Source organism: Neolamprologus brichardi, chromosome 6, assembly GCF_056152115.1.
Source record: "Neolamprologus brichardi isolate AB-2024 chromosome 6, ASM5615211v1, whole genome shotgun sequence".
NCBI classification, from domain to species: Eukaryota; Metazoa; Chordata; class Actinopteri; order Cichliformes; family Cichlidae; genus Neolamprologus; species Neolamprologus brichardi.
Genome location: NC_142109.1, coordinates 23755032 through 23779418, shown reverse-complemented (window position 1 = coordinate 23779418; position 24387 = coordinate 23755032). Strand labels below are relative to the sequence as shown.

The window sequence follows — 24387 nt, the reverse complement described above, 5'->3', positions numbered from 1 at the left end:
CTTTACTTTTTGCTAAAGCATATAGTTAGGGCTGGATCAGGTGACCCTGAATCCTACCTTAGTTATGCTGCAATAGGCATAGGCTGCTGGGGAATTCCCATGATGCATTTAGTGTTTCTTCTTTAGTCACTTTTCCAACCCACTATGTATTTTTACACTTCTCTGTATTTAATTATTAGTTATTATTAATCTCTGGCTCTCTTTCAGAGCAAGTCTTTTGTCCTGTTTTTCTCCCCTCACCTGATTTCTGCATCAGTGATGTTGAAATCTGAAACTTGACATGACAAACATACACCCTAAGACTTCCTTTTAGAATAAATAACAACCAATTCTAGTAGTGATGACGTGACACAAACAGTACAGATGTCAACATCAGAGGTGTACTTATAAGTGAAAAATTAAACTCTATACTATATACCACAAAAGTGTCTTGCACCATTACTTATAGGAGGAGAATGATCAAAAACAGAAGTAAAGTCTGTACAAGTCTAGATACTGATCATAGTTGGGCTGATAGTTGTATGCTCCATGAAGTGCTTTACATGGGGACTAAATCTGAAAAGCAGAAGTAAAACATATCCCACTTTTTCCTCCTTTTCTGACTTTACTCCTGGAACTCACTTAACTTAGGAGTGGGGGGCATATGATTGTTGGGTTTTTCTCTGTATCTATGAAGCGCCTTGAGGTGACTTTTCTTATGATTTGGCACTATATAAATAAAATTGAATTGAATTGAATTTAAATTCAATGGAGTGAGCAATGACTTTATATCAGATGCCCTTTATCTATTCATACAGGCTTGGGACCCGTACTAAGAATACGCACGCTTGTACACTTATGGCAGATTTAGAATCACCATTTAACCTAATTAACGTAACCACATGCATGCCTTTTCGCTGTGGGAAGTCTGAGTACCTGTACATGATTACCTGTTGTAATGCTATGTATGCCATTTACATAATTCTGTAGACCATTAAACATAACCAGATTTTGCATGTAAAATGGCAATGTTTTTTAAATAAGAAAAAGCAATTCCGGACCTTTTAATGAAGTATATGCAGTTTATTCATAACAAAATGAGACTAAATACAAGTCAGGACAGTCAGGCAACCTCACATCATTCTATCTACAATTTATTTGTGTTTTTTCTGGCACCCTTAAACATGGTAACTGTGACAATCTTCCACATTGGTAATTGCATGTTTTCCTCATTTAATTTCCAAAATACTGAAGTCATTTATTTGTTTTCCAGTAAGTCAAACCAGGCTCATGTTGTCACACATAACTCGAGAAACAGTTCTTGCTGTTATAATGTACTGAACAAAATATTTTTGATATTATTTGCAAACACACATGATTATGTTTGCTCAAAGTAAATCAGTGCTGCCAACACATGTATGGAAAGTTTTTGTACCACTTATGGCAGAAAACTCTGGGACAGAGGTATATTTCATATGTATAAAAAAGAAGATAATCACATAATTTGAACAGTATTTAAATATTTTTCTGTGTATGACATACAGACAACAGCCTGCACACCAACTTTATAAACAAAGTATTATGTTGGTTGTCTTTTCTTCTGCATCTCTGCTTTCACTTAAAATCAGCTGACTACCTGAAATGAATGGTGATATTATATGACTACATTTATTTGTCATGATTTTACATCTTATTATTTTCTGGTGGTTTAATTACATCTTTACATTTTTCTTTCACAAATCCAGACTTTTTTTGTGTCACATGGTGTATCATTCCAGGAGTTTTCTCTTTTATAGAAATAGATTTCTCCACAATCTTCATCTTGACCTTGACTGTTAGGCTCGCCGATGTACCAGAAGCTGAACACAAAAACAGAAAAAAAGACTAACCATTTTATACCGACACTGAAGTCATGGTATACTGAACAAACAACTACACATGAGGACAAGAATTTACACCTACACTTTATCTTAAAAGGCAAGTTACCAATAATAATTTATTAAAGAGTCATGCAACAAACATAAAGTGTGAAACCTGATGGTAAGTGTAGTCCCATCCACCCATTTCCATGTCAGTTCTTTTTCTGCGTCAGTCAGTCCAATCCATGTCCGTTTTTTAAACTCTCTTATGAAGTTCTTATTCACAGAAAAAGAAATAAACAATAACATTAAATACATCTGAGTTTTACACTTTTGTCTTTGTGTCTCAGAAACAGATTTTGCTCCTATATACTGTACCTGTTCCTCTCTGCTGTTGATAATCACCAGGTCTGCCCCTCTCTGCAGACAGTCCTCTCTGCTGTCTTTCCAGGTGTTTTTAGTAGATGAAACGTAATATAAACTGTGGTTGAAGTATATCCATCCTTGTTGGATATAGCGAGCTACAAAGGACAGTAAAACTGAACCTTCAAAATTATGCTCAAGAAAATAACAAACAGCAATGTTAATAATGATAATAATATTCAGCGTTACACTCACCTAATTCATTCATTTTAATATCTTGTTCTTTAGTCAAGTTTTTAATAATGGCCTCATAATCTGGTGTTGTTGTTGTATCAGAACTGTCTGTAAGAGCAAACATTTCCTTAAGTAACTACACTACCAGAGTGCCATATGAATGACCCTTTTTAATTAATTGCAATTCTTCAAACTTTAACAGTAATTCTGTATCATTTCTGTTCTTATATTATTCAGATGGTGAATTTATGGTCACATTACAAAGAAAATGTAAATTGACTCACAAAAAGCCAGTCGCAGTGAAATGTTGAGTGTAGCTTGAAGAATACACAGAAGTGCAAAGCTCAAAACAACCAGTCTGCAGAGTTTTCTTTCTGTGTGCAGGAATCAAACAGATAAGAAAATTACATTTATTGTCATTATATAAGAATGTATAATGAAAATTATGGTGCACTGTCAGGATATGGACTTGTGTATAATAATAATAATATAAACACCAACACGAGAATTAAAAAAAAGGGTTTATATTGTTGATTGTCATTTATGCTTAGAAATATTTAACCATGTATACTTAGAGGTGTATAATTGATTGAGTAGTGATAGGATGTGTGATTCTTAGGAGTCTGCAAAGACTTTGTGTGCATTACAGAGTGTTCTGGCATTCACACCCACATCCTGGGAGCATGGGAGAGGTCGTACCTTCCCTTATTGTTTTGTAGTAGGATAAACGTATCTATGTCTGTTTTAGTCTAAGTACCTTTTGTTTAGATGAACTATTGGACTTCCAAACCAGCAGGGTTAGGGAAGTCGTTTATGGGGTCACATTCTGACCCCCCCCCCCCCCCCAATGCAAACTCATACTTAAAGCTAGAATAAAACATACGACATTGACAGCATGAAAATCTTATAAATAAATTGAATTACTTACTACTGGTCGAAGTATCAACTCCATTTTCACAATCCATGTCAGATTCGTATTTAAGGACAAACTTATTTTGCTGTGGTATGGCAAAGGCATATAGTGAGAAAATGCAGAACTAATCAATAACCTTCTTATCTACTTTTCTTTCTTCCGTTTTTGACAACATCGGCAGGTTTAAGCACACAGCTTCCTGCACACAGAATACATCTACCCCTTCTCCCTTATCAGATCAACTCAGTTTCCAATTTCCACTAAGATAAAAACATTCATATATATCTACTTTTAAATATGAGACGGCAGCATGCTGAGATAGTTTACTTCAGTACTCAACTACTCCCTTTACTTCAAGTAAGAGAGAGCTGCCTCGGTAGAATGTGCAGAAGGCAGGTACAGGACATCTACTGACTACCTCGCAGTGATTTCTGTGGACAGTTACTTATTGGCACAACTGGACATCATGTGAACTTTGTACTAAAAAGCTGGAATGTTAAAACCTGAGTAAAAACAGCTTATATTTTATGGGGCTTTTGGGCACAACATACAGCACAACTGCAAAAGGAGTTTCAACCCTGTTTTACAAAGCAAGGTCAGAATGCAAAATGAAAGTCACAGAAAAAACAGGGGGAAACGTCACATTGAGCAGTTCCATAACCGTCTATGATGCCTTTTAGTTATTTTCAGTGCTCTCTATTAGAACCTGTGAGGGAAAAAAAGAAACGTGTAAATAGGAGACAATAGCAGAATATTAAAAGCTGAAAGTTACCCTTTATGGCAGCTGATAGCTGATGCAGCTAATTCCTGTGACAAATATATGAAGTCTTTTGAACATGTGGTGAATGTCAAGGATTTCTTACATAAGTGATCCAAGTGTCAAAATGTATTTAAGTGATGATATCTATTTATAATTCCACATTACATTAAAAATAATGATTAAATGTTATAGAAGGTGCATAAATGTGTCATTGTCAGTGTTGGGGAGTAACGGAATACATGTATTAATGGAATACACCGTTACCGAATACACCGTTACGTATTTAAAATACAAAATATGAGTAACTGTATTCCGGTACTTCCCTGTTTCATATTGTGGCGGGCCAGGCTTGTTTGAGTTTTGCTTGACAGCTACGTTCTGTTGTTCCAGGCGGCAGCTTTGCGGTTGCCATGGTTACAGGGCGACGCTCTCTCTCTGCGTGTTTCCTGGGTGAGAGAGGCCTTTTTGTTGTTGTTGTGCTAAGCTAATAGGCAGAATACAGGTATAGCTCTAAAGAATGTAGCATCATAGGCAGTGCAGTACGTGCTGCAGGGAGAATGGACTGCCATACACGTTATGTGTCTGTGAGCGAGGGAGGAAGAAAAAGGAAAAGTATGAGCTGTCATCGAGCAAAAACAGGAGCTGGAAGCATGTAAATATAATAATAACCACTGCAGCCAAGAAGAGTGCCTGACGAGCCCAGTTGTAAGTAAGCTATTAAAACTCGACTGTACACCGTGTTCGTGTTTTCCTCCGAAACAATAAGTTCCGTTGGAGCAGCCTTTCAACACCTCTCTCTGTCTCTCGCTAGCAAAGTTGACCCAGACAAAGTAAAGCTAGTTTTCGGCTATGAGCCCAACACGAACCCACCGTATTAGCCAGAGGTCCCTTTACTACGGTTCGGAGCCGCGGACCTTCAGTAACAGCAATAAATCACAGCAATAGTACATGTAGTTGTAAACAGCATGATAATATATTAAGTAATCCAAAGTATTTAGAATACGTTACTCTCATTGAGTAACGTAACGGAATACGTTACAGAATACATTTTGGGACATGTATTCTGTATTCTGTACTGGAATACATTTTAAAAGTAACCTTCCCAACACTGTGTCATGGTCCCCGCACCTCGCCAGCTGACAGCAGTCAGGCGATATGTTTTGTGTTCTTTATTCTCCTCTCTTGCCTCTGCTCTCTTTCTCTCTCGTCCTCTCCCTCTCTCTTTCTCCTGCCGGGGCTGAGCTCAGTATGGGCTCCCGCCCCTGGCCCAAGCACCTGGGGATGATCAGCACACCTGCCGCTGATTACTAGAATTAGAGTACTACTTAAGATGGCGAGTCTGCTCTACTCGTCCCTGGATCGTTGAGCCATCAGTGTCAGTCACCCTGCAAACCTGTAATTTGAAGTCGTGAGTACTTCTGAACCTGGAAGCTGACTGTCTCTCTATATGTGTGTAGATCTCCCCTGGACCCTGAGCAACTGTGACTGAGCGTGTGCAAGTCGAGTGGTGGTGAAGAGAGGAGCTGTTGTCTGTGTATGGAAAGCCCCCACCCTGGACTCCTTCCCCTGTCACTCCTGGACCCCGAACCCCGACCCTTTTCCCGAACACCTTTGTATATATATTGCACCTGTGGGAATCACTGTAAATAAATTCACTCTTGTTTGAAGGAACTAGTGGTCTGCGCCTGAGTCCGCTTCGCTAGCCTTGACACACTGGTCATTGTGCATCTCATTAATCTCATTTCAATTTTCCTTTACTTATCTTTTGATCTTTTGAATGTAATATCCACCAGGAAATCTATATAATCTCTATATACTGTAGATTCTGATCCTATATAAGTATTTTTTCAATATGAATTGTCTATAATACATAGGCAACTATTTACACATACAGTCACTCAAAAATAAAATCCAGTGAAAGAGAAACCAAACCTTGTATACTTACAATGATGGTAAAATTGGTCTAACATTTAAGCGTTTGTCTTCAGTCATTTGGAATATATTAAGATATTAAAACTGGAAAGACAGTAGGATTAATTCACACACAGACAAAATCACCACTCATAATGCTACCTTAGCATTGGCTACATCAGTATAAGCAATTCAAGGTCAGTAATTAAATGACCAGTTAAATATAAAATTTGCTTGGGCATCTGCGGCAAAAGGAAATCCTTGGAAAAATTGGTGAGTTTCTTAAAATTGGTGAGAGAAATTCTGTGACTTCTGTTATCGTTTTGAGGTGGGAAACAGCAGGTCAAGGGTTTATATATCTTTTTATAAAGCTTTGAACATTCTTAACAGCACACTGGTTTCAATCATGGGAGAAAAAAGGAAGAAGTATAGAATCAACGACTCCTATGTTGGCTGACAGAAAACAAACAAAGAAACAAACAAACCATCAAACAAGAGATTATAGGTCAGAAAGGTGACCAGCAGCGTAATGGTCTCTCTAACTGAATTCCCCTGTACAGTTTAGACAACCTGCCGTATGTTAAAAGCACTTTATAAGCCTGACCAATAGAGCCTTGGGACTAGAGTGCAGTGGACAGTAGTAACACTTTAAGTAACCAGTACATAACAGTCATACTGGAAGTTGTAAAACTTAATCTGGATCTGAATCTAGAAGCTTTTAAAAGAAATTACCTTTGTAATGCCATTCCTCTGGAGAAGCATGCTGGTAGCAGTGTCATGCACTTATCAGTGGCAGGAAAATGGAAGCTTGTCAGAATTAAAGGGAAAATGAATACAGCCAAAAATAACGGATAACAGAGTTCTGGGAATGTGTCCACTGTCACGTTACGGCTGTGTGGCAAGCAGGAATTGGAACCAAACACAAACTCACGGGAACGGAACTTAAACTCAAAAGCACACCTTTATTGCTGGGAAACAGGCAATATAAACAATACAAAATTAAAGTGGGAAAACTAATTATAATATGCACTAGGAGACACGGGGAGAATCACACACAGCTATGAGGGAGGACGCGACAGAACTGAGGGAGACGCAGACATAAATACACCGAAGGATAACAAGGGATGTGGGAGCAAACGGGGAACACAGGTGACACTGATAATCTTATCGAGACAGGGCAGGAGAAAACACGGCAGGACGTACACTGATGGGAGACTATCAAAGTAAAACAGGAAGTACGCAGACCAGAGGGGGAGAGAGAACACGAGGAGAGCACAGACATAACGGGCTGGTTAAAACATGGAAATAAAACACAAGGAGGAGAAACGAGTCAAGGGAACTCACAGATACAAGGAGGGGACACAGGGGCGAGAACCTACTAAATAGTCAGAACACTAAAAAGAAAATGCAAAAATCTAAAGTAGGACACTAGACTCTATAGAATTTTTCAGTGTCACTTTGAGACCAGATGTTTCTAATTTTAGTGATATTAGGCAAATGGAAGAAAGTAGTCCTACATATTTGTTTAATTGTGGCAAAATCCATTCACATTTAGGTAAAGATATATATTTTTAAATGAAAATTTGAACATTTGAACAAAATAATATTGTTTTTAACTAAAAGTATCAAGTACACTGAGTTTTTATCAACTTGTTTTTAGAACTCGGTTTAAGTAAGTTGCTAGTACTTTTCATTCAAAAAGCTGATCAACTCTGGTCATTTGAGTTGTCTTAAATTAGAAAAACTAAGTAAGCTGAAAAATTTTACTACTCAGTGCGGAAGGATAAAACTATATGGTTTGAAATGCCACGTCACCACCTCCCTCCTGCCTCACACAGATCAGTCCACATGTTTATGGCACTCAGGTTTTTTTCTGGAATATGTTGAGCAAAGCTGGAGAAGCTTCAGCTCAAGAGATTATATGACATACTGTTAAGAGATATATTCTAAAACACTTCTTCAGCAGAGAATCAGAGAGGAGAAACACACAGAATTTCTTGCTAGCAAGGGCAGCCTAGAGTGAGACTCAGAGACTCGCCCTGAGGACCTGCCCTGGTCCTTTATTTATACACTTCAGTGGGTGCTTGTTTGGTGTGTGTGTGGTGTGTGTGGTGTGTGTGTGTGTGAGGGGGGGTCAGAGTGTGACCCCATAAAGACTTCCCTAAAACTGCTGGTCTGGAAAGTCCAGCAGTTCATCAAACCAAAACCACTTAGACTGGAAACAGATATAACTACGTTAATCCTACCGTAAAACAATAAAACAAGGTACGACCTTTTCCCATGCTCCTAGGATGTGGGGGTGAAAGCCAGAACACCCTGGAATGTTACAGACTTCCTAGGATGAGACATCCTTTCAATAAACACAAATGGTTACATGCAGTATTCTACCATATACAAACTTATATCATTAAAAGATTATACTGACTACTAAGTACAATTTTCCATTGACATTCCCTCCTGTTGTCAGTATAAATTAAAATGAGATATCAGTATGTAACATCTTGTTGTACATTTTCTGTCACATCGTCATTGGTCACACAAAGTCTTCATGTTCCAACAGGTCGGAGTCATTATCATCACTTGTCACGGCTATATATGCAGCAACAGTGGAAAATATTATGCGGTTAATCAAGAGTTTTAAACATGGCAGTATACACGTTACAAAAACACAAAATAAAAGTAGAAATATCCCAACTCCGATGAGTAGTCTTTTTAGCACCTGTAACCAGGAGCCAGTGTAAAGCCAAGAAAACCAGTCACTTGTATCGCTTACATTGTCCTGATTTTGGGCCTGCTGGATTTGTCTCAAAGGCGTGCTGGGCATATGAGAGCAGACATAATAGTCTGTATTTGCCGATTCTGTCTTTGTCCTGTAAAGGTGAGCGTCGTAGTCAAGGTAACCAGGAGGGTCCACCTTCCCATGGCTACGTACAGGTCCGTCACACCCTACTACTTGGTTACTCTAGAGTTGGCCAATGGCTGGAGGTTGAAGTGCGAGCAATTCCCTACAGGCGCCCAATCAGCACTTCCCCCTCGCCACTGAAGCAACCAAGTGAGGGTGAAACTTTCCTCTACTAGTTGATTTCTGTAAAGGAAGTGGAATCTTCTGGGACCTCAACCTTTTTGCAGTTGCTCTGATGTATCCAGGAGGGTCTCTCCGCTATTTTGCAGACAGTTCGAGTGGTCAGAAGCACTTAAAATGGCCTCTATCAACCCCCATCACCTCACTTTAGGCCTTCGTCCTGCGATAGGAATATTTATGACTTTTCTACTGTCCATCCTCTGCAGAAAAACCCCTCTGTGGAAAGGGTGCTGGGTCCAGTTATCTTACTGTTGTTATGATCCCAGCAGTCTTGAGAGTGTCATCGTATGCACATGCACAGTACAGTGGCACAGCATTAGGTGATGTTCATAGGAAACTGCTGTCATCACCACCATAGCTTCTGGTTCCTGTGCTTTCACAGAATCATGATGTCATCCTCGGACTCCCCCTGCGCTGTCGATGGAGCCTCATCCTTCAGGTGCCCGTCTGTTGTCCACAATCTCCTCTGTTGGCCTCTGGAAAGCCCCCTTGGCACAGCTCTCATTCCAACGCAGTTTCGTGGTCCTTGCTTCTCATGATGGGCCCTAACCAGCTTGACCTTTGACCTCAACCACTGCCTGGGCTGTCAGCTATGCCTGGAATGGTTCTTGTTTCTCACTGGGCCTCTGAAGATTTTTCAGGAGATGACTGCTGCACCTGTATTTCCTTGCTAGGAGGAAAAACTTCTATTTGGAGAGCATGTCAACAATCATCAAACCACATTCTGTAGTTCAGTGAACTTCACTTATAGGCCATCAAAGCCTCATCTGAGCATGGATGCACCACTTGCATAGGCTTAATACCCGTTGAATGAACTGTTAATCACACAAATTGCTGCAAAAATCATATAAAACATAGTTTAATGTTAATTCATTGTTTCATGTTAATCCTGGACCCCTCCTCTTGACGCATGGACACTCCCATGAGTCAACTCATCAAAACCAGATTCCTGTCTTAAAGAAAAAGGTTAGCTAGATCATGTCCCAGGCAACATCAGGGCATCTCCTCCTCTGGAGCAGCACCACCCCGGACCTATAATCCTGCAATAAAAGATGTTAGTGTGTTTTGCATATTAAGTTTGCTTAAAAACTGGCTCCACCAGGAGCCTGCATACACACCATCATGGCCTGGAAAACAAGATCTGGAAGTGAAATCAAACTTCACACTTATAAACAATTATATCATAAGAGTAATAAAGCATTCAACATCAGCAAGACAAGTGTCATGTGCAGGTTTTTTCAAATCAGTAAACTACAATTATTTCCATAAACACTGCATCTCTTATTTGTTTTTCTCATGTCACTTGTCCGCTTCTGCTGAATCCCCTACATGTACTCTTAGAAAAACAAACACTAGCAATACACATTGACCATCCCTGTGGTCAGACGCAGGGCGACAGGTTCCAGAGGTGCCATAAAAAGACCATAAAGTTAGCCATCCATAGCTGTGGAAAGAAGTGACACTAGTTTTCAACACAGGAAACACAGTGTAACAGCATCACCAACTCATAACCTATAAACACAGTTTCTTCACACATAAACCCAGAAATCCTGTAGTAGAAAAACATTAACTAGTTGTCCTAGTATAAATGACATCACATGAAGAATTGTAATGCTGTAGAAAAGAAATGTAAATGTTAGCGCTGCGCGGGTGTATACACTCTTTCTCACAGTAATCTCTGTGAGCAACACAAACCCATGAATAACACACCCCTGGTAGATTCACAGACACAGAAAGTGGCATTTAAAAGTTAAATCGGTATGCAACCTCGGATGTTGCTGTCATCTTTCTGCTCCTGTAAAAAGAAACACACATAGATTCATCCACCCTTTTGTCCTGTCTAGTTGGAGGTTAACCTTGAGTAGTGGTCAAGTCTTGTCAGCTTTTATCAGTCAGTCAGTTTGTTTTTATTTCCATTCATTCATTCAATCATTCATCCATTCTTTCTTTCTTTGCTGATAGTGGAAACTATCGCCGCATTTGATTTCCACCCTCAGCAAAATGACGTCATTTCAAAAGAAAAAAGAAGAATTTTAGATTGGATTACCTCGCTGAATCCTTTTTGGGCAGGGACTCTCATTTTCTAATTGTCCCAAATAAGTGGCTTTCTCCTGAGCCCATTTTAATGTGGAGAAACTCACTTGCAACAATTTTCTCAACGACGTATCGTATAGCGCTTCTAATCGTGCAGATCTGCTCAAACAGAGATTATCAAACAAAACTTTCAGTGCACTGTGAAAGTATCAAAATAAAAAGGCCTTGTTAAGTCATGACACAAGCTCCTCATCTCAGGAGGGTAAATCATACCATTAGCATGGTTTATCATACCATCATACTAATTGGCAGGCTCAACTTCACAACAAAATAAAAATCATCAGCTAGATTCACTCCAAACCAACCATCAGCTGCACAACACACAACATAACCCTAATATGTTATGAGTTTAATCCCCAAGTCTGTGCCTTTCACTCATTTGGGCCACAGATCCATATTATCCAGTATTTCTTTTTTCCCGTCATCATAAAACGCGAGACATGTCATTAGCTATTTCACAAAAGACGTTTGTTCTTATGTATTCAGAGTTGTGTATCTAGGTACAGGATTCACTCACACATCAAAACAGGAAACTCAGTGTTTTAGAGTCTCCACTCTAACAAACTCCAACACATCTCATTCACTCGTGCTAAGATTCAGTCACCTTTCATTAATCTAAGAACGATCAACTAATTTGCATATCAGCTATTAACCCACTAAGATGACAGGACAACAGAAATGCATGTTCAAAATGTTATCACAAAAATAGAATTTCCTTCATACAGTAAATTACTTGTGCTGCATCAATCAAGCAGAAAGCATCTCCCAATTTACTGTATTAACAACTAAATTTATTGTCTGATTTCTGGTTGGTCAAACCAGAATCTTTTTTCCCACAAAAGTTAAACTGTTGTCCTGCAACCTAGAGAGTCAATTTTTTGCATTGGATAAATTCAGCATTTGATAACAAGTGTCTGTTAAATTCACACTATTTTAACACTGATGAGAGACAACACGCTGATCTTCATTGCATGTGTGTTTGTGTTATTAGGCAGGTTTAATGCATGTCTGTGGAGTAGTGATGGGATTTCCGGCTCTTTTTAGAGATCCGGCTCTTTCGGCTCGGCTCACTAAAAAGAGCCGGCTCTTTCGGCTCCGAACCGGCTCTTCAGGTTGTTTTGTTGCTTTAATTATTTAATCATTAACAATAATATAAAATTATGCAGAAAAGGAATTACTAATGTAAAAAAAGTGGTTTTATTTATATATGTTTATATATGGCCCCTAGAGACAAAGCACGTACAAACTCTAAAGCATATACAAACTCCAAAAAGCACGTACAAACTCCAAAACACATTTCTAGCGTTTACTGAACTTCCAAAACAGAGCTACCCAGATCACTTAAATTACACAATTGAAAACATGTGTGTATTGTTTGTGTATTTATAGACAAGCACTCATATTTATTCAAATAATTAAAAAAAAAAAAGTTCATTTACCTGTTACTACCACATACCAAATCCGGTTGTTGATACTTCCTGACTTGTGTAGCCACTAGGTAACAAAAGCGCAACACTGGGCCCAAGAAACCTGGAGCACTTCTGTTGTCTTTTGTATGTGTTTTGGAGTTTGTACGTGCTTCTGAGTTTTTACGTGTTTTGGAGTTTGTACGTGCTTCTGAGTTTGTACGTGCTTCTGAGTTTTTACGTGTTTTGGAGTTTTTACGCGTTTTGGAGTTTGTACATGCTTAGGAGTTTGTACGTGTTTTGGAGTTTGTACGTGCTTTGTCTCTAAGGTCCACCATAAATATACTTTATTTATTCACTCCACATAAAATGTAATAAATAAATCATATAATACAAAAAACAACTATTTACATTTTAAACTTTTAACTATTTAAATTTTCAGCTTTTTCCTTTTAAACAAATTTAACGTGAAACAACACAAAACACTGCAAACCACAACACAATTAAATATAAATTAAAATATTAAAACAAAAAGAAGATGCACATTCTCTGTCATATGGGCCTGCATGATTTCTGAATCCTTTATCATCTGCAACTGAAAATAGCGGATGATTACTATACCTTTCTAATGTGACGTTGTTGTCCCTCGCTCTCTTTCTCTCTGGCTGTAACTAACGCCCCTCCCCCCTCTGCCCAGCGCAAAGTACAGGCCGCGCATGCGGAGTTTAGCGGAAAAAAGGGCGAGAGAGGGTGAGAGAAAGAAAAAAAAAACAAAAACAAAAAAAACCTCACGGCTCCCAATAAGGAGCCGGCTCGCGTCGTTCACTTCAAAGAGTCGGCTCTAAGAGCCATTCCGTTCGCGAACGACCCATCACTACTGTGGAGCTGCATATCCAGCAGAGCATGTTCTTAAAGCTGCCTTTCCTACACACTTCTCTGCTATTATTTAATCATTTTGTAACTGATGTGCTATGAGTCCACTGATCTTTGCATCACTTCTCGTCACACTAAGTGACTTGGACAAGATGGTAAACAGACTCACATGCTTAAGATGTTGTCTAATCTTCATGAGCTCTCTTGTGTTTGGAACTGTTAGTAGGGTTAATGCATATTCTGCTTGTGTGTGTGATTTTGTATGTTTCTTTTTGCAATGTTTCAGACTCCTTCACAATTTCCCACTTAAGCAGTCAGTTTTGTTTTTCCCAGGTTTGCTAACCCAAATTTTGATTTCCCATATTAAAAACAAAATTCCTATGTGTTCTCACCACTCCTCTCACTCTGTTGTCCTCTCCCACTTCAACAGTCCAACAGCCGGCAGTTCTGATCACAAATTTATTGAATTATTTTCAATCCAACAAAACAAATAAACAAAAACATAATGCTGATGCTATGAACACGCTACACACATGAGTCAAGATGCAGGAAAACTGCTCACGGAAACTCTGCACACTCTAGTTATCATAGTTATCATAGTTTCGTTTCCCTCTCTTTGAAGAGTTCTCAGCCAGCTCCTGATCTGATAATGTGTAGTTTGCTCATCAGCTCAGAAGAGACCACAACGCAACCTCACACAGTGGTTGCGTGCTTTGCCCCACAGTAGCAAAGACTTGCACTTTCATATTCAATTCAGCTTCTCCATCATGTAGTTTTCAGCTGCTTCATACAGGGTTCAGCATATTAGTTGTTTTCATAGGTGTGCTCTATATCTCAACAATGGCTCATATTAGGATGACAGTTTTTCAAACAGGTCAAGTGCCTCTATGCACGTAATTAGTTAAAGTATTTACCTATTTTACTTCATATGTCATTGTACTGAATTTGAGCAACCCTAAGCTTAATGCAGATTACTTTCAACAATTATCCACCTCACATCATAACTGACTGAGGTGCCTCTTCATATTAATATTATTTCATCATTAACACCAGTTTACAGGTTGTTATCCTTGCTGTTATTAGTATGAATACATTAAAGATAAGTTGTAATTTAGACTTTTGTTTATTTTACTTTATTCCTCTTGTATTTATATCTATTCAGTCGGGTCTGTTTCCAACCCTTTTTAAACTGCTTTAAACTACTTTGATCTCTAATTTTCACTTGGTGAGGGATTATTACGTTCTTCCTAGTCTGAACTGCTCTCTTCACCTGAGCTGCTATCCTATTCTGAGTTACTGTCTTCTTTGTTTCTTACAGTCACGTACAAAATGTCCCTCTTTTCCACACCTCCAGCATGTAGTGCTAAAGCCACTGTTTGGTGTGTGTGTAGCTCTGCCTCTACCTCTTGCTCTTCCACTATGCATTCCTCTCCCTTTCTTTTGGATTAGTCCTGCTCCGGCTTGTTGTTTTTCTAAACATTTCTCATCAGGTGTTAATTTCGCTTGTTTATTCTCCATTTTCAAAGATTTTGCTGGGCCGTCGCTGGCACGCTTGACTTCAGAGTGGTTTACTGATACGGCCTTCGACTTCACCCTAACGGTGAAGCGGTATCAGTTTTATGAGATGAAACTCAACCGTTCTCCTTTGTCACCAGTACTTGAGCCTCAGCAAAGAAAACAAAAATGGAAGTAATTCAGCAGCTTATTGTGCTGTAAAATCAATTATTACTTCCAGACACATACACATATAGACATTTGCGCGCTAATTTGTCACGAAGTATTTCACGGCTACCTCTAAACCCAGTCTAAACACAGTTCCTTTTGGCGAACTTAAACCTAATTTGTCATGAAGTAATTTCAGCTACCTCTAAAACTAGTCTAAACACAGTTCCTTTTGGCGAACTTAAACCTATTTTAATTTCTCTGTCTCAGCGTGTTTTCATTTGCTTAAACGTATTTTAATTTGTCACGAAGTAATTTCAGCTACCTCTAAAACTAGTCTAAACACAGTTCCTTTTGGCGAACTCAACCTATTTTGTCACGTGACTTTTAAACCTTTGCGGCCGTTTTATATACCAAAATAGTGTTTCTCACCCTCCGACATCTCACTGGTGATTCGGATCATCAGACTGAATCCCAGCGCCGTGGACCAGGCCACCGGCCCAGACCCGAATTCACGTCCTGGGGCTCTCTCCTCGTCTAAGAGGGCTGTGCACAGGCTTCAGTGCTGGCTCCACACGGCGTCAGGAATCAGTGCTGGATCTTGGAACAGAGTCACAGATAACAGTTCTGATGTTTTCTGCTCCGGCTACGAAGGACCAAATAATGTTAAGAGATATATTCTAAAACACTTCTTCAGCAGAGAATCAGAGAGGAGAAACACACAGAATTTCTTGCTAGCAAGGGCAGCCTAGAGTGAGACTCAGAGACTCGCCCTGAGGACCTGCCCTAGTCCTTTATTTATACACTTCAGTGGGTGCTTGTTTGGTGTGTGTGGTGTGTGTGTGTGTGAGGGGGGGTCAGAGTGTGACCCCATAAAGACTTCCCTAAAACTGCTGGTCTGGAAAGTCCAGCAGTTCATCAAACCAAAACCACTTAGACTGGAAACAGATATAACTACGTTAATCCTACCGTAAAACAATAAAACAAGGTACGAACTTTCCCATGCTCCTAGGATGTGGGGGTGAAAGCCAGAACACCCTGGAATGTTACAGACTTCCTAGGATGAGACATCCTTTCAATAAACACAAATGGTTACATGCAGTATTCTACCATATACAAACTTATATCATTAAAAGATTATACTGACTACTAAGTACAATTTTCCATTGACACATACAGACAACAGCCTGCACACCAACTTTATAAACAAAGTATTATGTTGGTTGTCTTTTCTTCTGCTTCTCTGCTTTCACTTAAAATCAGCTGACTGAAATGAATGGTGATATTATATGAATACATTTATTTATTTTATGATTTTACATCTTACATCTTTTCTGGTGGGTTAAATTATCTCTACATTTTTCTTTCACAAATCCAGACTTTTTACTGTCACATGGTGCATCATTCCAGGAGTTTTCTCTTATATAGAAATACTGAGACACTTTTGTCTTTGTGTCTCAGAAACAGATTTTGCTCCTATATACTGTACCTGTTCCTCTCTGCTGTTGATAATCACCAGGTCTGCCCCTCTCTGCAGACAGTCCTCTCTGCTGTCTTTCCACGTGTTTTCAGTAGATGAAACGTAATATAAACTGTGGTTGAAGTATATCCATCCTTGTTGGATATAGCGAACCTCCTTATCTTTCTTTCTTTCGTTTTTGACAGCAGCTGCAGTTTTAAGCACACAGCTTCCTGCTTTGCTGTAGTTCTATCTTAAGTTATGGTTTGTTAGTTGAGTCAGTTTTTGTGATGGTCCCTGGTTCCTCTATGCAAGAGGTTTCAAAGTCATTTTATCTTAGGGGCCACATCGAGGAAAATATATTCCCAAGTTTAAACTTTTAATAAAAACCATGTAATGTCCGATTTGCACCACATGAGAATATGGCAGAAAATTGTCAAATTAATTTACAGTGAGTTTATGTTTTCTGGCTTCTGCAAGGCTTAAATCAGAGTATTTCCAGCTGCGAGAATGAGTTCATTTGTAAAAACAGTTTTTGACATGGCTACACTGTATAAACATACTTCATAGTATTTTAGTTGGGGGACCAGGGTCCCCTGTATGTCAATCCTGCTTCCACTGAATGTGTACTTGCCAGGGTGGCCTTGCAGTCAAAAACAAATCACACCCGCTATCAGCAGTTCTTCTCTATAATCTGTGCACTTGGTATTTAACTGGGTTAAGATTTAGTGGCCTGGAAAGTAGGCCCCAAAGATCTGTTAATTGTTAAGTCCTGATTAACCTGTATGAACACTTGAGTGAGATATAACAATACACAGATCTTTACTTTTACTGTTTCACAAAGGGCTTAAAGGGGAACATTCACATTTTAGACTTTTTTAATCCAGGATATTTTATTGAAACTATTTAGCAGGAACAAAGCAAAACTGTAACCCACATGTTTCACATGTCTTTTTCACAGAGCCAAAAGTTTAGGTTTTCACATGCAGCATCATTCCAGTTGTTTTCATAATCATAGTTGTGATTTATTACAACACAATCTTCATTTCTGCCGTTAAAATTGTTGGGTTCCCCAGAGTACCAGAAGCTGAAAGATAAAGAGGACAAAATCGCAACACAAACACATGCAAATTAGAAAAAACTTAAAATCAACAATTTCATGATATTTACAATCTAAAAATGTAAATAGAGGAATTATTTAATTTGATTAATTTTTAAAGTGGAAACCTTGCCGTCAATGGAGTCTCATCCACCCATTTCCAAACTCCTTCTGTCTCTCTGTCAGTCAGTCCAATCCACATTACCTTCTGCTGCAGCCTTATGAATTCCTTACACATAAACATAAACATGCAGCAATCAACCATTGAAATGATGTCACACACGTTTTTGTTTTAGTTAAATGTTTCACTCTGTTATCTAATTATATCATAAATGAACATACCTGTTCTTCTGTGTTGCTGATGATCGCCAAGACTGCGCCTCTCTGCAAACAATCATCTCTACTGTCTTGCCAGCTTTTCGTGATTGAAGAAATATAATAGAAACTGCCGTTGAAATACAGCCAACCTTGTTGCGCATAGTGAGCTTTCATGAGAAGAAAGAATGAACTGTAGTTACAGTATTGTACAAACCTAAATAACACCTGTGAAATAAGTGTCAAATGTTAAAAGATACAACATAGTTTTCATTTGAATGTGTTTGTTTGTTATTGTGTATATATAGTGCTGTGAAAGGGTATTTCCCCTGTCATGTGTTGTTGTTTGAGCTGGTTATTTGTGGAACCAAAATGCAGAGACACAGAAGGAAGGAGTAAACTTAAAATGAACATTTATTGATGAAAGCCCAAACTACACAAGATCAAAAGCACTAGAAGACACCTGGAGGAGGGAGGTAAAGAGCTAGGGTACACACACATATGAGAGCTGAGGGATGGTGCCACAATAGACAGAGGGAGACAGACACAATATATCTTCCTGATAACGAGGGCATAGGTGACACAACTGATATAATGAGATGGGGAAGTAAACACAACACAACACATAGAAACAACAGAACTGGGAAAATAAAATGAACCTGACACAGAGGGAAGATAGGAGGGAGACCAGGGAACATAGAAAGATGAAATACAAAAACAGACGTGACTTAGAAGAACAGAAACTAAACAAAACCCAACAGCGATGTCAGCAATGACTAAAACGAGAACAGAAAATTCTGCATAAGGCAGTACAGTAAGGAAATCATATAGAGCATTTTCACCTATACCCAATAAGTGGTTGTGCAATCCTGGTAGCAAGAAAACGATATGATCATGTTATGAGTATGAGTATGAGTTTCATGCTCACACTTACCAAAGTCCTCTTGCTTCCTCTTCAACTCCTCTCTCTCTTTTGTCAGGAAATTCAGCTGTGAAGCTGCCATAAGATAAGAGAGACGACCTGTTACATACATTGCCAGTTTTCTGATTACTAATGGAAACACGTGTATTCACCCATATAATCGAGTTGCCTCTTCTGCTCTTCTTGCTCCTTATTCATAGAATCCTGCAAAGCTGATATTTTTAGAGAGCTTACCAACACTTGAAACATAAGCAGAGCATGATAAAAACATATAATTTTAAACTGAATGTATTGCATAAATGTATGAAAGTATTCACTACCAGGCAAAAGTTTTCACTCTCCTTCTTGGTCAAACAGCCCTTACACAGCCTGGAGGTGTGCTTGGGGTCATTGTCCTGTTGAAAAATAAATGCTGGTCCAACTAAACGCAAAGTGTATGGGATGGTATGGTATTGTGACTGCACTTGGGGACACATTCAAAGTTTTAACAAATTAATAACTGACTTATTTTCAGTTCTTAAAGTAATGATGGACTGTCGATTCTCTTTACTTAGCTGATTGGTTCTTGCTATAGCATGAATTCTAATAGGCTGTCAGTTGTGTACCAAACTGACTTCTGCACAAGATAACTGATGGTCGCAACCCCATTAAGAAGGTAAGAAATTCCACAAATGAACCCAAACAAGGCACACCTGTGAAGTGAAAACTATTTCAGGTGATCATAAAGCTAAGTAAGAGAAGGCCAAGGGTTAGCAGCACTGTCAACAAAGCAAAGGGCGGCTTCTTTCAGCAATCTAAAATGTAAAACTTACATCAAGTTCTTTATCATTTTTTTTCTTTCCTACATTCTTCCATATATCTTGCTTCATATATTTGATATCTTCAGTATGTATCTACAATCTAATCTTCCTCTTCACATTAGTCAATCACCATCAGTGCTGTTTTTTAAATTTAGATTAAAAACCCCTTTTTTATCATATTTATTATTCTTATTGCATCTCTTATATTTCTATTATTCAGCACTTTGGTAAGCCTTGCGTGTTTTTAAGGTGATATATACATAAACTATGATGATGATGATGATGATGATGATGATGATGATGATGATGACAATGTAGAACATAGTAAAAATAAAGACAAACCCTTAAATGAGAAGGTGTGTCCAAACTTTTGACTGGTAGTGTATATAGTCCGTGCTTATTTGCACACTGTAAAATTTTATTCATATTTCTGGCAGCTTTATTTAATTAATATGTGGCATTTATAAAACCTGACAAATTATGTGTGCACAATATTTAATAAGCATTTATTTGTGACTATTAGAGGGCTTTTATCCCCATGATGTTTACCAAAGTTGATCTTCTTCAAACTGTCTTCTACATTAGTTCGATTTTCACAGGTAACATCAGTACCTAGTGTAGAGGTTAGCAAAATATCAGATTATGACCACCCAACACAACATTTTTCTTTAAAACTATTCTTTTAAATAACCGTAACTATAAACTAGTTTAGGGACATCATGCATCATTTATACATAAGATGGCAACAGTGGTGGTAGACCATTCTGTTGTCTGTTTCCACAATAACAACATTTATTAACATGAGATAAAGGTCTTTAAGTTATAATTAAAGCCATCTTACGCAGAGCCAGACGCAGGGAAACATTGAGAGCAGCCTGTAGGCAGTGTTGGGGAGTAACGGAATACATGTACGTATTTAAAATACAAAATATGAGTAACTGTATTCCGTTACAGTTACCGTTTAAAAAGGTGGTATTTAGAATACAGTTACTTTGTTGAAATAAATGGATTACACGGAGGTACTTTCCTGTTTCATATTGTGGCGGGTCAGGCCTGTTTGTGCTTTGTTTGACAGCTACGTTCTGTTCAAGCGGCAGCGTTACGGTTACCATGGTTACAGGGTGACGCTCTCTCTGCGTGTTTCCTGGGTGAGAGAGGCCTTTTTGTTGTTGTTGTGCTAAGCTAATAGGCAGAATGCTACCGGTATAGCTCTAAAGAATGTAGCATCATAGGCTGTGTAGTCCGTGCTGCAGGGAGAAGGAAAAGTAGGAGCTGTCATCGAGCAAAAACGGGAGCTGGAAGCATGTAAATATAATAATAACCACTGCAGCCAAGAAGAGTGCCTGACGAGCCCAGTTGTAAGTAAGCTATTAAGACTCGACTGTACACCGTGTTCGTGTTTTCCTCCAAAAACAATAATTTCAGTTGGAGCAGCCGTTCAACGCCTCTCTTTGTCTCTTGCAAGCAAAGTTGACTCAGACAACAAAGTAAAGCTAGTTTTCGGCTACAAGCCCGACACAGAACCCACCGTATTAGCCAGAGGTCCCTTTACTACGGTTCGGAGCCGCGGACCTTCAGTAACAGTAATAAATCACAGCAATAGTACATTCATGTAGTTGTAAACAGCATGATAATATATTAAGTAATCCAAAGTATTCAGAATACGTTACTCTCATTGAGTAACGTAACGGAATACGTTACAGAATACATTTCGGGGCATGTATTCTGTATTCTGTAACGGAATACATTTTAAAAGTAACCTTCCCAACACTGCCTGTAGGATACATAAGAGACAAAAGCTCCCAGCAATCCATTTATGCAGCTTTCCTCCTGTAAAGGACCACACACACACGCGCGCGCACACACACACACACACACTCATTACACACACTAAAACGTGTAAAAAAACCCACTAAAATTTCATTCGTGTCTTACCTGACACAGATGCAGCAACTTCAACGCTTTCATCAGTGAACCGGTTCAAGCCAACACTCCTGGCTGGAGAGCTGAGGTTTCTAATATCCAGAACCATACCAGATTCATCTTTATGGCCTTTCATGTTTAACATAAATTGATGTGACTTTGCACAACCGTTAGTCACTGTGCCTTGTTTTTCAAGTTGCTTACACAGGAAAATACTTTCTTCCTCATTTGTCTTTTTTTTTTTTTTCAAGAAATGTCATCGCACTTTTAACCTCATTTGGACAGGAAGGAAGAGACGCATGTAAAAGTGTCTAGCAAGCAGCAGATTTCCTGTTTTTTTGTTTTTTCATTTTTATTGTTTGTTTTTTTTTTTTAAATCAGTACTTTATCAAAATGACACTTTACCATCCACGCCCTTTACTTCTGTCACACATTCTCAGAACATCATTTCTTTATCTGTTGTACTTACTCAAAAGAAAAATATTTGTTTTTTCATGTTTGTCTCTTAAGGCTGTGTTACTGCCTGTCTGGTTAGTTTGATTATAAATACATTTATTTTAAAACAGTTATGTGAACAGAAGAAAGGTGTCCCTGCACCCGAGGAACTGGTACGGGTGCAGGGACAAGCTGAGTTGTAGCTTTTCTGGTTACTGGAACAGGGACTGGCTGGGCCCCAGCCACCCTCACCCTGGGGAACTGGAGTGGGCGCAGGGCAAGGCTGGGTCTAAACCACTCTGGGATCATGGACAAGGACAGGCTGGGTCCCAGCCACCCTCACCCAAGCAACAGGTACAGGTGCAGGGGAAGGCTGGGTTCAAGCCACCATGGGAGCAGGAACAGGTGAAGCGATAGACTTAGGGATGAAGGATGAGAAACACAGTCTTAGATTATTCAGGTGGTGATAACTGGCAGTTTTTGAGGGGAAAGTGATGCAGACACACTCTTGACGTGGGTTGTTGGTCTGCACGAGAAGAGTGGCAGTGGTGGAAGCCTTGTCTCTCTTTGGCTGAAGAAACAGGAAAACTAGGGAACTGAGCCTCCGATTGCCCCAAACAGGAAACCTCTGAAACACTAGGAACTAAACAAGTGAACACTAATGAGTCAAATACACAGCTGGGGGGATGAGGGAGATCATGACAATGAAAATTCACACAATATAAAGACATGAGTGAATCAGAGCAGAGAGGAAACACCTGAGGAACATGGCTGGACAATAACTAACGAGATAGGGGAACAAGCACTGAGATATGACTTACAAACCAAATAGAGAGCGAGGGACACACTGTAAATGTAAACAACCAGACATGACTACACATGGGGCGTGGAGCGGGGGGGGGGACCTAAAGAATAGATAGGACAACTAATGCGGCCTAAGAATACAAATATTAAACAGAGGGTTAATTATAGTAACCAACATAAGGAACAGAATCTCAGCCTCAGAATATTAAATAAACCAAAAGTCCAAACACAAATGCTGGGTCACAGACTCAGGACCACGACACATATATTAAACATGTTTTTTGTAAGATATGTTGAAAAACCATTTATCGTTTCCCAGTCATTCAAACAATGCACAGTTGTCAGCCAAAGATGACGTGATGAAGAGAATTTAGTGTCAGCAGTGATTGTGAAAAAAAATTACCTAATGGCAGATATGACATTATGTAGAAATGGATACGTCAGGTGGGTTAAAGTTTTGTTCCCCAATTTGAAGTGCCCTTGAGCATGACAACATACTTTAAGGCTTAGATTCATCGTTCGTTAGACTTTCAGTTTGCTTCCCCTATTTTTACCATTTCCAAATCTGTTCCAAACCACAATGCAAGAGTATATTTCCTCACCCGTAATTGGTGAAGAAATACACCAACAGAGGACAAACAGTTCAATGATCAGACAGCACTGAAGTTTTTTTTCCTGTTGATGCCTTCAGAGTGTTGCAGGTAATGGAGAAAATGGAGACTAGAAGTGAGCTGTATTTTTTTTTTTATTATTATTATTTTTCTTTATGAAGGTTTGGGGTCCTATTTGTTAAATTTCACACTAGTTTCTTGTCCATTTGTCTCCTCATGGCTGTTGGACTTTTGGATTTGTTTCTCATTTGCTTCTTGGACTTTCTTACGCCCTGAATTTCTACATTAACCTCAATAAAATGGGTTGTTTTTTGTTAGTAAGTCTGCCATCTGTGTCCTGCTTTTGGGTCCTAACCTTTGCACGCCACACGACCTAACAAACCAATGTTTTCATGCAGTTTAGAACACTGAATATTTTCACATTTTTTTCTTATTTTCCAGCACATTAGACCTTATAGTGTCTTCCTACACCTGCACTAGAAGTCTCTGAAGTCAAAGATATGATAAATAGAATAGAAAGTTTATATTTATAGAACTGTATCTTTGTAGTACAGTCAGTTTCACTAACAAATTGCATTTTGTACCTAAAGCTTCTCTAAAGCACATCTCAACGCATTATTGTGTAGGCTGTGAATGGTTGTTTGTCACTTTCACAGAGCTGAGCAGTGGAGCATCATCTCAGCAGTCTCCTTATCATTGGAGGGAAGTCATATCTATCTGTTTCCCCCTTTCTACTGGGAACAAAATGGCAGAAAGCAGAAAGTCTTGTGCGAGTGAAGAAGCTAACCTGGTTCTGATCAACAGTTAACAGAGAACAAGTACAGGAACTGTTAAAGAAAGAGTTACATTAACAAATCGTACATTTGTAATGTTGCTAAAACAG

General features: G+C 38.9%; 2 protein-coding genes across 3 annotated transcripts; both read right to left on the bottom strand.

The window, feature by feature from the left end:
• Nucleotides 1–1699: 1699 nt before the first annotated feature.
• Nucleotides 1700–3443, bottom strand: LOC118453965 (CD209 antigen-like protein A). Of its 2 annotated transcripts, XM_087841878.1 has the most exons (6): nucleotides 3364–3443; nucleotides 2720–2809; nucleotides 2457–2543; nucleotides 2217–2359; nucleotides 2014–2114; nucleotides 1700–1838 (listed from the first exon to the last, which is right to left on the bottom strand). In XM_087841878.1, the coding sequence occupies exons 1-6, from the start codon at nucleotides 3398–3400 to the stop codon at nucleotides 1700–1702; spliced, it is 597 nt and encodes a 198-aa protein (XP_087698004.1). In that variant the 5' UTR covers nucleotides 3401–3443. The 2 variants fall into 2 exon arrangements, with proteins under 2 accessions (XP_087698004.1, XP_087698003.1); XM_087841877.1 differs by having other exon boundaries at nucleotides 2014–2359.
• Nucleotides 3444–17484: 14041 nt separating this feature from the next.
• On the bottom strand, nucleotides 17485–21818 carry LOC148102550 (uncharacterized). The gene is made up of 9 exons (XM_087841879.1): nucleotides 21667–21818; nucleotides 21506–21561; nucleotides 20573–20606; nucleotides 20281–20343; nucleotides 19084–19143; nucleotides 18944–19006; nucleotides 18037–18179; nucleotides 17823–17923; nucleotides 17485–17682 (listed from the first exon to the last, which is right to left on the bottom strand). Exons 1-9 carry the CDS (start codon nucleotides 21797–21799, stop codon nucleotides 17538–17540), a joined length of 798 nt encoding a protein of 265 aa, XP_087698005.1. The 5' UTR covers nucleotides 21800–21818; the 3' UTR covers nucleotides 17485–17537.
• Between the last annotated feature and the right edge of the window lie 2569 nt (nucleotides 21819–24387).